Genomic DNA, 15,752 nt, shown 5'->3' with positions numbered 1-15,752 from the left:
GAGGCTGTTGGGGCCTGGATGGGTGTCAACAGACTCAAGCTCAACCCGGATAAGACGGAGTGGCTGTGGGTTTTGCCTCCCAAGGACAATTCCATCTGTCCGTCCATTACCCTGGGGGGAGAATTATTGACCCCCTCAGAGAGGGTCCGCAACTTGGGCGTCCTCCTCGATCCACAGCTCACATTAGAAAAACATCTCTCAGCTGTGGCGAGGGGGCGTTTGCCCAGGTTCGCCTGGTGCACCAGTTGCGGCCCTATCTGGACCGGGACTCACTGCTCACAGTCACTCATGCCCTCATCACCTCGAGGTTCGACTACTGTAATGCTCTCTACATGGGGCTACCTTTGAAAAGTGTTCGGAAACTTCAGATCGTGCAGAATGCAGCTGCGAGAGCAGTCATGGGCTTACCTAGGTATGCCCATGTTTCTCCATCACTCCGCAGTCTGCATTGGCTGCCGATCAATTTCCGGTCACAATTCAAAGTGTTGGTTATGACCTTTAAAGCCCTTCATGGCACTGGACCAGAATATCTCCGAGACCGCCTACTGCCGCACGAATCCCAGCGACCGATTAGGTCCCACAGAGTGGGCCTTCTCCGGGTCCCGTCAACTAAACAATGTCGGTTGACGGGCCCCAGGGGAAGAGCCTTCTCTGTGGCGGCACCGGCCCTATGGAACCAACTCCCCCCGGAGATTAGGATTGCCCCTACTCTTCCTGCCTTCCGTAAACTCCTTAAAACCCACCTTTGTCGTCAGGCATGGGGGAATTGAAACATCTCCCCCTGGGCATGTTTAATTTATATATGGTATGCGTGTGTGTATGTCTGTTAGTATATGGGGTCTTTTAAATCTTTAAACATTTTAAAAACTGTTGGATTATTTATGATTTGTTGTTACATGTTGTGAGCCGCCCCGAGTCTTCGGAGAGGGGCGGCATACAAATTGAATAAATAATAATAATAATAATAATAATAATAATAATAATAATAATAATAATAATAATAATAGATAGATAGATAGATAGATAGATAGATAGATAGATAGATAGATAGATAGATAGATAGATAGATAGATAGATGTCCTTCTATATATTCATTCCTATAGGGAATTAGGATCTGGTAAAATCTTTGCAATTCTTAAACCCCTGGAACAGATTTTCAGAAGCCTCATGAACTTTCAGGTGGAACTAAGATTCAGCAAACATCTGCTATGTGCAAATATACTAATCTAATCTAATCTAGATTAAGATAATCTAGATTTTGAATAGGATTACTCTTCTAATTTTAACAACGTTTTAGCACCTTCTATGAACAAATGAAATTACTACAATATTTGCCTTACTTAAGTCATATGCTACCTATGTTTGAGAACAATTTATTTATTTATGTAAATTGAAAATGACTAAAAGCACAATGTGGTATACGCAGCCCTACCGGAACACTGGGGGGAAGAATGTGCACGCAAGTGCGCATCCTTCAGCTACCGCATGTGTGTAGAGTTAGTGCTGCAACAGACATCTCTTGGGGCGCCCGAGCAAGTTGTGGCCCAAAGACAGTGCTGGAGACCCGGCGTGGCGGTGTGCCACTCTCCACCAAGCCTGGACCCAGATGAATCAGCTGCAGCAATGGAGGGCGAGGGGAACAGACAGACCGCCCTTCTACTGAGCAACATCATCCCTCCGACACTTCTGTATGAGTAAGACCACCTCCGCCCGGCCCCTCCCTCATTCCATCTTACCTGTGCAGAAGTGGACAAAGAGGAGAGAGCATCACACTCAGTGGAGGAGCGTTCTGTCTCCACCCGTTGCCCTCTGAACAGCAGCCAATTTGTCCAGGTCCGAGCTCGGTGGAGAGCGGTGGCGGGCCAGGCTTCCGGCACTGTGCTCTGGAAGGCCATGAGTTGTTTGGGGCAGCTGCCCTTGCTGCTCCAAGAGAGCACAAAAGGCTGCATAGGGAGTGTTCTGTCTGGGTCACTCCGGAAGCTATGACCAACCCAAAAAGATAAGCCAGACACACCGGTTGAATCCAAACACAGTTTTATAATGGTAAAGAGAAAAGAAGCCAACAGAAAATGTCCTTATAGATCAGGAAAACACTGGAACTCCAAATAGATACATGAAGGCAATTGTTCATACAAAAACACAGGATCCTCAATGCCAGATGAGGCTGTTCAGCTAACAGACACACACCTCCCACCAGTCTTCAAGGCTGCTGGGCCACGACCCAGGAACAAAAACGCTGAGAGAAAATGCAGATAACACCAACTCCCCTTTGATAACACTCCATACTGCCGGAATGGTTCTCATGCCTTAGAAACCCTTCCCTGCTAATGAGGACCACACCCAACCCCCTGGTGTTCCTCATTCAACGCTGATAATATCTCCGCAGTTGATTCCTCCTTTGAGCTATGCGTCTCTGCCGCATACTAATGATAGCTTGTGCGTCGTTATTCAGGGACTCCAGGGAATCACAGCTACTTGCTTGAGATAGCCCTCCCCCAGGGCTCCCAGGCCTTGCATCACCTTCACTTTCATGACTGCCGTCTGCACTGTCTGACTGCCAAGAACTCTCCTCTCCGCTCTCAGCCTCCCCCGGGCATGGAGCCAGCAGAGACGCAGCTGGTCTTTGATCTGGCTCAGGCTGAACCACAACAAGGAGGGGGGGCGCTTTCGCTGCTGGCTAGGGTGGCAAGATACGGCTGCTGCACATGCGCAGAAGTCAAATCTTGTGCGAACTTTCCTCGCGCCTCAAGATTTTGGCAAAAATTGCCAATTCCAGCATGTACATGGCATGTGCATGGCGTATGCATGACCAGCGGTGATGGAGTTGCGCGCACAAGTCCATTTCTGCCAGTGGTGCCCATACCTGGGTATTCCCATGAGTGAAAAACATACGTGCCCAAATTATTTTGCCTATATCTAAATATATTATTAAAATATGTTGCTGTAGTTTCATTGTTTAGCTATCTTTACTGCTGAATCTTCTGATCCTAATTATAGCATGTAACCTATTGTGGACTACTTTTCATTCTCAATTTTTCCTTTGTTCCTTCCTACATTTCAAACATGACACTTGAGATGTTATGTTTTTTCCCCTTGCTTATGTTTTAGACCAAAGGCAAATATGAATTTTCAATGACTGCATACGAATCGTATTCAAGTTTTGAACACAGCGTCTCCAGGGTAAAAACAAAAGAAGAAAGTTTTAGCTTTGGACTAACTGTACCTGGTGTATTTCACTTAGGTTACAGTAAGGATGACAAGCGATATCAAAAATTTGCTAGCAGGACGAAAAGATTTTCTTCAACGGTAAACTTTTCTTGTGTTTCTTCTTAGGCTTACTTTAGTTTGTAAGACACTTTCTAAAAGCCCATCACATTAGAATTAAAATATGAGCAGTAGAAGACAGTGTAACTTTTTTTTTTGAAATTATGAAAAACAAGGTGTTTTTTCCTCCGGGGTTCATATATTTTGCTTACAGCGAGCAATGCCAGACGATCTCCATCTGTAGCTATAGTGTGTCATCCCTTTCTACATTTATAAAAATGTTTATATCCTGATAATCAGTGTTTTGCAATCTTGGCAACTTGAAGATATTAGGACTTCAATTCCCAGAATTCCCCAGCCAGCGAATGCTGTAACACTTCTGTAAAGTGTTACAGTTACTGGGTTGGCGGGCCTCAGGGGAAGAGCCTTCTCTGTGGCAGCCCCGACTCTCTGGAACCAGCTCCCCCCAGAGATTAGAACTGCCCCTACCCTCCTTGCCTTTCGCAAACTCCTTAAAACCCACCTTTGTCGTCAGACATGGGAGAACTAAGATATCTCCCCCGGGCCTATATAATTTATGTATGGTATGTTTGTAGGTATGTCTGCTTAAAAATGGGTTTTTTAAACTATTTTAAATTGTAAATTATTAGATTTGTCAGGAACTGTTTTTATTGTATTGTGAGCCTCCCCGAGTCTACGGAGAGGGAGGCATACAAATCTAATAAATAAATAAAATAAAATAAATAAATGGAGGTACAGTAATACCTCATGATACGAACTTAATTGGTGCAAGGAGGAGGTTCGTAAGACGAAAGGTTCGTAAGACGAAACATTGTTTCCCATAGGAAACAATGTAAAGTCAATTAATCCGTGCAACCAACCCCCCCCCCCCGCAAAAAAACGGCTTTCGGCGACTGCTGGGAAGCCACGCGGCTGTTTTAAAAGGTGACAGCCGGCCTGGGGGGCTTGCCAGCACCCCCCCGAACCTGGGTTCAGGGTTTGGGGGGTGCTGGGAAGCCCCCCAGGCCGGCTGCGACCTTTTAAAAGAGCCGCGCCGCTTCCCATCTGTCTCCTGAAGCCGAACGGCAAAGCCGAACTTCCGCGTTCGGCTTCAGGAGACAGATGGGAAGCGGCGCGGCTCTTTTAAAAGGTCACAGCCGGCCTGGGGGGCTTGTCAGCACCCCCCCGAACCCGGGTTTGGGGTTCGGGGGGTGCTGGCAAGCCCCCCAGGCCGGCTGCGACCTTTTAAAACACCCACGCCGCTTCGCATCTGTCTCCTGAAGCCGAACGCTAAAGCCAAACTTCCGCGTTCGGCTTCGGGAGACAGCTGCGAAGCGGCGTGGGTGTTTTAAAAGGTCGCAGCCGGCCTGGGGGGCTTCCCAGCAACCTCCCGAACCGAACCCGGGGTTCAGCAAAATTTTGCCTCTTCTTACGAACTTTGTTCGAGTTACGAACCGGCGTTCAGGAGGTTTCTGGGAAGCCCCGCTGCCCGGCTGTTACCTTTTAAAACAGCCGCGCGGCTTCCCAGCAGTCTCCAAATGCCGGTTTGTAACTCGAAAAAGGTTCGTAAGAAGAGGCAAAATTTTGCTGAACCCCGGGTTCGTATCACGAGTTGTTCGTAAGACGAGGGGTTCGTATCTTGAGGTACCACTGTACTTAGATAAATATCTAGGAAAAGAGGCAGGCTATAATTTAATAAAGAAATCACAAAAATATTCATAATGTATAGAGGTTATTAGGTGTAGCATTTATTGCACATGGGCATATTTGTATGAATAACACTTTTTGCAAAGGAATCACTGGTTCCCCCCCCCTCAAAAAAAATCAATTTGAAAAAGTTGGCAAGGGGCATAGCAATGAAAGGAAAATATGTTTCGAAGGGATGAGTACCAGATTGGAATTAATTCTAGCACTCTCTTTTAAAGCCTAGGGATTTTAATAAATAAAATAACTGTGTTGTGCCTCATAAGAGCTTTCTCGGGGAGGGGGATTCACAGAAAAATAGGGCTGTAAAAGACTGGTTGGGGTGCAGCATTATTGTGGAATGATCACCTTGTAATTTAAAAATGAATGAGCCAATATCTAGAATGAAACTTCTGTTGTTAATTTACCTTTTCAACCATTCAACATTTGTTAAGTGAACGTTATGACTCTTCTTGCCACCATTGTTAAGTGAATCATTGCAGTTGATAAGTTAGTAACACTGTTGTTAAGCTTCCCCCATTGAATTTGCTTGTCAGAGGGTTACAAAAGGTGCTCACATGACCTTGGGACACAGCAACAGTCATAAGTAGGAACCAGTTGCCAAGCATCTGAATTTTGATCCATGATCATGGGGACATTTCAAAGGTCATAACCATAGAAAATGGTCATAAGCCATGTTTTTGTAACTTTGAATGGTCACTAAACAAACTGTTGTAAGTCGAGGACTGCCTGCAGTTAATGCAAATCTCTTCTGATGCTTTCCTTTAGTCCAGCAGGTTTGTCCATGCGCATGCAGAGCTGGAAGTTGCTCAATATAAACTTAAGAGACAGAACTTGATGCTACATTCTGAGTTCTTCCAGCGAATCCTTCATTTGCCTCTGGTGTATAGCTATGGAGAATATCGAGATCTTTTCAGAGACTATGGAACACATTACATCACTGAAGCAACTCTTGGGGGCACTTATGAATATACTTTGATCTTGAATAGTAATGAGCTACAGAAGGAAGGTAAGACTGAGGAGAACAGATTGTCCATTAACTGTATGGCTTATGCTGAGTTTTTGAAAGGTTTTATCTTCTCTTGCAAACACGTGTTCGAGTCTAACATGGCTCAACGTGGCACAAAATGAATTCGTTGAAAGAAATGATGGGTTTGAGTTAATTAAGTTTCCATTGTTCTAGGAGTTTTGGTTAGTTGTACATTGTGCAAATTGTGTGAAATGGCACGCCTCATAACAAATTTTACTTCTCGTTATATATAAAAATAACCCCAGAAAAATATTAAGAGTATATGTCTCTCTGTTTAATTCCTCCCATATAGCCACTTTTCTGTCAACATTCATAGAAATACCCTCATTTTGCTTTTGTGGACTTCTTTTCCAAGTAAGACTGGCCAGTTGCATGCCACTGGAATTTTGCCACTGGAGAAAAAAAAATAACAGATTTTAATTCTCTCCAATTATTGAACTCATTTTAGTTTTTGGCTTTCATGAAACCACTGTGACGTCAAAGCTCCGCCTATGGAATTCCCTATTGGAATTCCCCACCTCCTTTCTAGCCTCCACATTGGCCGAAAACGCCGCCGCCGATTGCAAAAACGGTGCTCCGCCAAGCGGCGGCGCCCGGCTGTAACCTTCTGAAACAGCCGGGCGCTTCTCGGCGGCCTCCGGAACCCGAACCTGAACTTTCGGGTTCGGCGTTTCGGAGAACGCCGAGAAGCCCCCCAGCTGTTTTAAAAGGTGACAGCCGGACGGCGGCGCCCAGCAGAGCGCCATTTTGGGATTATTATTTTTTTGCACGGATTAATCACTTTTACATTGTTTCCTATGGGAAACAATGTTTCGTCTTACGAACGTTTCGCCTTATGAACCTACTTCCGGGACCAATTAGGTTCGTAAGACGAGGTATTACTGTATATTGAGGCAAGCTATTTTAACTATCTCAACCACAACTGAGTTAGGGAAATCAATTTTAAACAGCTTCATATCCGGGAAGCAATAGGCAGCTGATGGACAATTTAGCTGTTCAGATATCAGCTTCTGTTCTTCAGCATCCAGTCAGAACTGAAGAAATGTCTAGGATGAGAAGCAAAATGTTGCATCTCAGCATTCACAACAGCCGGGATCACTTTCTATTGGTTGTCCCTTTTAGCGGGAGATCTGGCTACATGGATTAGTTGCCGCACCTGACAGCTCAGTACAAAAGAGCGCAGATGAGGCAATCTGCTTCTGCTGTTGCTATTACTGTTTCTAGCTTGCTGAGTTCACTGTTCAATAAAGTTTTCAAGGAACACTGCCTCCCTGGTCAGTATTTAATCTAAAACATCTTCAAAGAAAAACAAGGAAGTCCAGTTGCCTTTTGAAAAGGCATCTTTGGGACGACCATAACTTGTATCATTGTGAATCTCCACAGGCTAGTTAGATGGCTGAGTGAGAAGTCACCTAAAAACTGGATCCTATGTCATTCAGGATTTTTTGGGACGCACCTGTGCATACCACTGGAGATTATTATCATTTATAAATTATTTACTAAAATTGTCTAAATTTGATTCCCCTACTGCACAAATCCCAGCGACCGATAAGGTCCCACAGAGTTGGCCTTCTCCGGGTCCCGTCGACCAAACAATGTCGTTTTTCTGTGGCGGCCCCGGCCCTCTGGAACCAACTCCCCCTGGAGATTAGAATTGCCCCCATCCTCCCTGTCTTTGTAAAGACTCATTTATACCGCCAGGCATGGGGAGTTGAGATATTCCTTCCCCCTAGACCATTACAAGTTATGCATGGTATGTTTGTGTGTATGTTTGGTTTTATAATAAGGGTTTTTAGTTGTTTTATTATTGGATTGTCACATGCTGTTTTTATCATTGTTGTTAGCTGCCCCGAGTCTACGGAGAGGGGCGGCATACAAATCCAATAAATAAATAATTATGAGTTGAGAAAATCCCTTTGGGACAATTATACGATTAATTCAAGTGAAAAAACTTGAAATTTGCCAAACATTTTACCAGATTCCTGCTTTTTATTTTATTTTCTGAAAGCATCCAGATTGTCCATATCTCGGAAACAGTAAATAATTGACTAGGATGAGACCGTTATCTGACATTACCCTTACAGGGTGATGGATGCTGCTTTTACAAGCTAGTGTCCTCTGGACAGAACACACAGAGCTCTGGGCTGTTAATCAATAGCTTCAGTCCCTTGTTTACCCATTGGCAAAGGAAGGTTGACAAACCATCTGTACAAGCCTTCATCTGTAAACCGTGCTTCTCAGCAGCTGGCATTTCCCTGAAGACTGAGAGTATAGATACAAAGTTTTATTACCCCTGGAGTTTTTGCCCGGGGGGGGGGGGAGAGTGGACTGGAAAGAATATTAGATTATGGGATTTATTTTATTTATTTATAAAATTTGTAGACTGCTCATCTTGCCTCAAAGTAACTTTGGGCAGCTTATAATAAAAAAATAAAAGAAAACTATTTTCTATGTCAGTGATGGTGAACCTATGGCATGTGTGCTAGAGGTGGCATATGGAGCTGTAACTGCCGGCATGTGAGCTATTGCCCTAGCTTAGATCCAGTGCAGATGTGCATGCCGGCCAGCTGGCTTTCAACTCACATAGACGTTCTGGGAGGGTGTTTTTGGCTTCTGGAGGGCCTCCAGGGGGTGGGGACAGGCATTTTCAGTCTCCTCAGGTCCTAGGGAACCCTATGGAGGGTGAAAAATGGGCCTACTGGGCTCACCGGAAGTCAAGAAATGGGCCATTTCCGGCCTCCAGAGGCCTCTGGGTGGGGCCCCAGACATTGAATTATGGATGTGAGCACTCGCACAGAAGTGATAGCATGCGCACATGCACTTTTGGCACTGTTCTTTTTTTAAAAAAAGTTTTTTATTTACATATAAACAATAGACAATAAAAAGAGACAATTAATCTACAACAAAACAATACACAATATAAACAAGCAATTGAAGACTTTTAGCACTGTTCTATGTCAATTTTTCTATGGGGAGGGCATCCCACTTGTTGTGGTTAGCTCTGGCCGAGCTCCTGCCCCAATGGATGTGGATGTGGATGTGGGGGAGACATCCACATGCCGCAGGCCTGTTTTGCTCCCAGTAGAATCTGCCGACGAAGTCTCCTCTGAACAAGGAAGCGTGAGTGACAGGAAAGAGGGGAGTTTGGCAGACAGCCCAGGAGGAGATCAGTCATCTGTATCATCCCTGGATTCTGAACAAGAATTAATGACACATCCACGCATGCATAGAGTGATGCATAGGAGGCAACAACTGAAGGATTATTACAAGAGAAAATGAGGCCACCTGTGGTTGGGTGGGGCTACTGTAATTAGTGTTACAGATAAACGTGCAGCCTGGTGTTTTAGCCTCGTGGCAGTTTATCTGATTCATTGTTTCGTCAAGATTGTGGTTTTTGCTGTTCGTGATTGTGTGTGTGGACTCTCTGGACTTTAGAATTGGACTTAATTTCCCAGTTATTGGGTGAGCAATTGGACTGCATTTAACCTGTTATTGTTATTTATTTGTATGTTTGTTTGTTTGTTTGTTTGTTTGTTTATTCATTCATTCATTCATTCATTCATTCATTCATTTATTTATTTATTTATGGTACCTGCCAGAGGTGGGATTCAGCAGCTTGTGACCAGTTGTGGAGAAACAGTAGCAGAAATTTTTAGTAGTTCTGAAAACTAGTAACCACCTCTGACTGGCCCCACCCCTATCTATTCTCTACCTCCCGGATCCCAGCTGATCAGGAGGGAATGGAGATTTTGCAGTATCTTTTCCTTGCCATGCCCACCAAGTCACACCACACCCACCAAACCACACCACACCCACCAAACCACGCCCACAGAACCGGCAGTAGAAAAATGTTGGATCAGAAAGATTAAAATTTTTGGCTTTTGTAGGGCATGAAAAGTGTTGTTGATGATATAATATTAAAATTATATCAACTAAAACCATAAATAAATGAATACAAAATCCAAAACTTTAAGGACCAATTAAAAATGGGAAGGAAGGGAATAGGATGAGGAGATATGAAATCTGTTGTTAATCAATCAACTGTTTAATCAACAGTTGATCAACCAATTGATATTCCTCCATTGGAACCCCAAGTGTTTTAATTAGTAATTAATAAAGAAGAATAACTGTACTCGTCTACTGTAGTGTTTAAATCTGAACAGTGAAGCTCAATGGGTCCTTCTTTATGTGATAACTTTTCACAAGAGTAATAAATGAATGAATCTTCATAAGTTATGTTTGAATTGAAAAGGCTCTTCTCTGGAGGACTGGAATTAGTTATCTATTAACGTGCCTGAAAACTGAAGTATAAGACTGGGGCTTGGGGGTGATCCAGGTTCAGGTCCCCCAAATTAGATATGGAAACATATCTAGATTTGGTGATTATAGGGACAGTTCACTCTCTTCATCCTAGCCTACCTCATAGGTTGCAACTGTGGGTATGAAAAGAAGGGTCATAAAAAGGAATTGCCTTCAACTCCTAGACTGAAAACATAACAGTAAGGTAACCTCAAAACAAGTGTTTGGATATAAGGTTGCAAATTAAGGGAAGTTGAATCTTTCAAACTGCTTAGATTCTGAATGAATTCTGAATTCTTGGATTCTGAATTAATATATATTTATTCTGCTTTAAAGATTACAACTTTAGAGACGTACGAGCTTGTACACAACAAGGAGTTAAAGCTGGCGTAACTGTTGAAGCAGTTAGTGTTTCAGCAGGAATAACTGTTGGAGGATGTAATGCCATTTTAAATGAAATTGGAGGTAAGGCATCAAGTAAATGTCTCATCCCTTCCGCCCACCCTCCCTCTCACCCTCCGTCCATCCATCCATCCATCCACCCACCCACCCACCCACCCACCCACCCACCCATCTATCATCTATCTATCATCTATCTATCTGTCTGTCTGTCTGTCTATCTATCTATCTATCTATCTATCTATCTATCTATCTATCTATCATCTTTCTATCTATCTATCTATCTATCTATCTATCTATCTATAATATCTATCCATCCACCCTTCCTATCTATCCATTTCTTCTTCCCTCTATGTATCATTTATCATCATTTATCATCTCTATTATTGTCTGTCTGTAGGTCTGTCTGTCTGTCCATCCGTCCGTCCGTCCGTCCGTCCATCCATCCATCATCCATCCATCCATCCATCCATCCATCTATCTATCTATCTATCTATCTATCTATCTATCTATCTATCTACCTACCTACCTACCTTTCATCTAGCTACATGTCTGTCTGTCTGTCTGTCTGTCTGTCTGTCTGTCTGTCTGTCTGTCTGTCTATCTATCTATCTATCTATCTATCTATCTATCTATCTATCATTAACAGTCTCCTGGTTTTACCTTCCAGCATAGGATAGCTCTAGATTTCTGCCACTTGGAAACCTAATAGTCCCGAACCAGAGTGCAGGTAATCCCTGGTTTACTATGCAATCAAGCCCAAAATTACTGTTGCTAAGCAAGTTAAGCAAGTTCAAGTAAGTCCTGCCACATTTTACAGTCATATGTGTTAAGTGAATCACTGCAGTTGTTAAGTGAATCTGGCTTCTCTCATTGACCTTGCTTGCCAGAAAATGGCTAGAAAGGTTGCAAAAGGTGATCACAGTGCAATTGTCATCAATACATACCAGTTGCCCAAATTTTGATCATGCAATTGTGGGGATGCTTTAATAGTCAATAGTCTTTGATTGAAAACCAATCATGAGTCAATTTTTTCAATGCTACTGAAACTTTAATGGTCACAAGACAAATGGTTGTAAGTCAAGGACTAGTTGTACTATAGATCTACACATGTCTGTCAACAGTATCAGCCTAATATTTGGAGGATAACCCCAGCATGATCTGCACCATTCTGTCAGGCAATAGCAACAGCACTTAGACTTATATACCACTTTGCAGTGCTACTCTCCAAGCATGTTAACAAGGTCAGCATATTGCTCCCAACAATCTGGCTCCTCATTTTACTAACCTTGAAAGGATGGAAACCTGAGTCAACCTTTAGCCCTGTCAAGATCGAACTTCAGGAGTGAGCACTGAATTAGCCTGCAGTACTGCATTCTAACCACTGCGCCACCATAGCAGTTCAATTTTTTGACGTAAAAACTGTTGTAGATACATAGAAATTTCTAAACCGATACCTTGTCTCTTTTTCCATAGATACCAAAGCAGAAAAGAAATTTGTGGAAGACTTTATTGCTCTTGTCCGCGGAGGAGCCAGTGAATACATTACAACGCTTGCCAACAAAGACTTGCCCAATGCGGAACTGATGCAAGAGTGGGGAGATGCTGTTCAGTACAACCCAGAGATCATCCGGATGAAGGTTGTGTAAAGCATTTGTTCCATAGCATTAACCTGCCTCGGGACATTCAGGATGTGGGAGGATGGGTAGATGATGGGGATTCCTAGTGGTTAGAATGCAGTATTGCAGGCAAACTCGGCCCACAACCTGGAGTTCAATCCTGATGGACTCAAGGTTGACTCAGCCTTCCATCCTTCAGGATCAGTAAAATGAGGACTCAGATTGTTGGGAGCAATATTCTGACATTATAAACTGCTCATAGAGTGCTGTAAAGCTGGGCACCCTAACCCAGAGGCCATGGCCCATCCTGAGCTGTTCGGAACCAGGGCACAAACTAGTGAGAAGGGCATGCGTGTGTGTTCCATTTGCACAAAAGTTGGGTGAAAGTTTGCATGCTGCTCACGCAGAATCATTCCCTCTGCCTGCCTGCCAGTCCACAAAGATTCCCCCATTAGATTCTCCCACGTTTCTGCAACACTCCGTGGCCTGCATTGGCTGCCGATCAGTTTCCGGTCACAATTCAAAGTGTTGGTTATGACCTTTAAAGCCCTGCATGGCATTGGACCAGAGTACCTCCGGAACCGCCTGCTACCACATGAATCCCAGTGACCAATAAGGTCCCACAGAGTTGGCCTTCTCCGGGTCCCGTCGACCAAACAATGTCATTTGGTGGGCCCCAGGGGAAGAGCCTTCTCTGTGGCAGCCCCGGCCCTCTGGAAATCAACTCCCCCCCGGAGATTAGAACTGCCCCCACGCACCTTATCTTTTGTAAATTACTCAAGACTCATCTATACCACTAGGCATGGGGGAGTTGAGACACCTTTCCCCCAGGCTTTTTTAATATTTATGTTTGGGTATGTATAGGTTGTTTGCTTTTTTAAATATGATAGGGTTTTATGTGCTTTTTAATATTAGATTTGTTTTCGCGGGAATATTGTTTTTATTATTGTTGTGAGCCGCCCCGAGTCTTCGGAGAGGGGCAGCATATAAATCTAATAAATTGAATTGAATTGAAATATGAAAAGATTTGGAACTCTACAGTAAAGTGCAATGAGGAGGTATATAAGTCTAAGTGCTACTGCTCTTTTTATTACCTGATATGACAACTTTAAAGTTTGCACTCCACTTATTGATAACGAAGCCAACACTCCTGAAAAATCAGAGGATTCCATTGAATGGAGCGGGATGGGGAGCAGGTGTTGTGGATTAAAAAAATGAACTTCTGAAAATGGAATAAAGCCACAGGTAACAGCACGATGTCAACTTCAAGAATCTTTTCACTCCGTATATAGATGGCTCCTTTTTGATTCACAGTGGCTGTTGAAGCGTTGGCATGGATAAGTCCCTTTATGGTTCAATGTTTTTGCCAAAACCTTTCACGATCTAAGCCAATGAGTCCACTCCCTGTAGTAGGAATGGAAATCAAATAAAAAAATCTGTAATCGGTCCATATTTGAACATGATTTCCAAATCTGTTGCCTGATTTCTAAATCTATTGACCCTGTTGAACAAATAAGAAAATCAGCTGACATTCTTTGGAAAAGAAACAATTCTATATACTTTTTATTTGGGAAAAGAAAAGTGCAGCAAGAAATTATAATCACCTCTTGAAGAGGCAATGCAGAAAGCATTTTTAATCCAATGAGTGTAAATGTATAGATTTCACAGGAATTGGTACCCGAGCCCAATGAACAAGCTCTGTCTCAAATGCATTGTGCCGTATGACTAAAGTACACTCTTGGGTTGTTACTTATTGCTTTAGCCAATTTTGTCTGCTGAGACTTTTCAATTTAATTTGCCTAGCCTACATGTAATCAGAAAAAGGAGGCAGAGGCAATTAAATGCAATAGGAAATGGTCCCAAGCTGGGAATATTCCAATTCTGGGAAAAGATTTAAACAAGTCTTTTAGAAAATGAAATTATTTTCAGGAGGCCGCTCAATATTTAGCATAAAGTCAGGGTTGTTCCCCTTTCAGAAAGGCTGTTGCTCAGTTGGTTTGTCCATTTTGGTTTGAAGACTTGAATCAATGGTGATTCAACCAAAACTGTGAAATGAAACCTAATAATGAATCAAACAGTTGCACCCAATTAGGGGATCAGATTGGAAATATCCAGATTTCCCGACAAATAATTCCAATGCTTTTATTTGAGCATTCAGAAGAAGCTTTTCCCAAATTGGGAATTTGAATGGATCCAATTCATTTTGCACTTCTGAATCAAATTTGTGGTGGCTATTGTCAGTACAGACTACAGCAATAGCAATAGCGTATAGACTTATATACCCCTTCACAGTGCATTGCAGCCCTCTCTAAGCAGTTTACAGAGAGTAAGCATATTGCCCCCAACAATCTGGGTCCTCATTTTACCGACCTTAGAAGGATGAAAGGCTGAGTCAACCTTGAGCCTATTGAGATTCAATTTGCCAAACTGCTGGCAGCTGGTGATCAGCAGAAGTAGCTTGCAGTACTGCACTCTAACCACTGCACCACCGAGACTAGCCACACAATAGAGGTGGGTTCCTATAGGTTCTAACCAGTTCTTTACAACCATTAGTAACTCCATGATGATGTCATGGAGTCCGTTCTGTTGGTGTCTCTGTGGGCTTCGCAATCTTGGATTTTACTTCTGTGCATGCTCAGAACCTATTTTTGGATTGATGCAGATGTACATGCACAGCACTATCCTGAGCAAACCCAGAACCAGGATCCAGACCCCATCCCTGACACACAGATAGTCTTCTTGGAAGAAGATTACAAGTGGATGCAGTGAAGTGTATAATTAATTCTGATTGATTCAACGCTACAGCAATTAAAAAAGAAAGAAATTTTACAATTAGTCAATATGCGCTCAGATCACAGAAGATTATTGAGAAAGAAAAATTCTAATGCTTATTTGCAGCTGCAAATATCTTGCTCTAAATGCTTTTAAGTTTGACTGGGGCATCACATGACAATTATAGACAATTATTTCATTACCGCAAAAGAAGGTCTAGTCATTAATGCTACAGCACGCTGTCTTCTCTGTATCACCCTATTGTCAGGCATGATCTCAATAGCGGCTGTTATCTTTCACACAACTTTCCACTTTATTCTGCAGCCTGTGACTTTACTAACAAAATATGCCTGCCAAGGATGCTGTAGAAACAACTGACACTCCTTGCACAGTAAAAGGAAGTCATCAAGCCGCCTTAAGAGCACAGTGTTTTATTTATTTATTTATTCAATTTATACTGTTGCCTATCTCACATTCATGACGTTTTATATGCCCATAGCTCCACATTTCTCTCTCGCCATCTATTTTAAATTAATGGCAGGAGATGGTCAATTGTCTTTGCATGGCTTCACAGGGATGAGTAACTGCTACACTCCAAAAGAGATCACCTTGGTGGATTTACTGCTTCAGTCCCTTTAGATGTTTGAGTTCTGATGAGTTCTGGT

At 43.0% G+C, this 15,752-nt stretch overlaps 1 protein-coding gene across 1 annotated transcript in view; it reads left to right on the top strand.

Annotated features, from left to right (window-relative positions):
• C8B (complement C8 beta chain) overlaps nt 1-15,752 on the top strand; it is a 46,597-nt gene that overhangs the window by 22,206 nt on the left and 8,639 nt on the right. Inside the window, exons 6-9 of the mRNA XM_070745993.1 lie at nt 3,109-3,306; nt 5,737-5,977; nt 10,634-10,762; nt 12,173-12,336. Of these exons, the coding sequence (XP_070602094.1) occupies nt 3,109-3,306; nt 5,737-5,977; nt 10,634-10,762; nt 12,173-12,336 (732 nt within the window). The remainder of the gene's footprint in view (nt 1-3,108; nt 3,307-5,736; nt 5,978-10,633; nt 10,763-12,172; nt 12,337-15,752) is intronic.

The sequence above is a fragment of the Erythrolamprus reginae genome, chromosome 3, assembly GCF_031021105.1.
Source record: "Erythrolamprus reginae isolate rEryReg1 chromosome 3, rEryReg1.hap1, whole genome shotgun sequence".
NCBI classification, from domain to species: Eukaryota; Metazoa; Chordata; class Lepidosauria; order Squamata; family Dipsadidae; genus Erythrolamprus; species Erythrolamprus reginae.
This window is presented reverse-complemented; position numbering and strand designations above follow the sequence as displayed.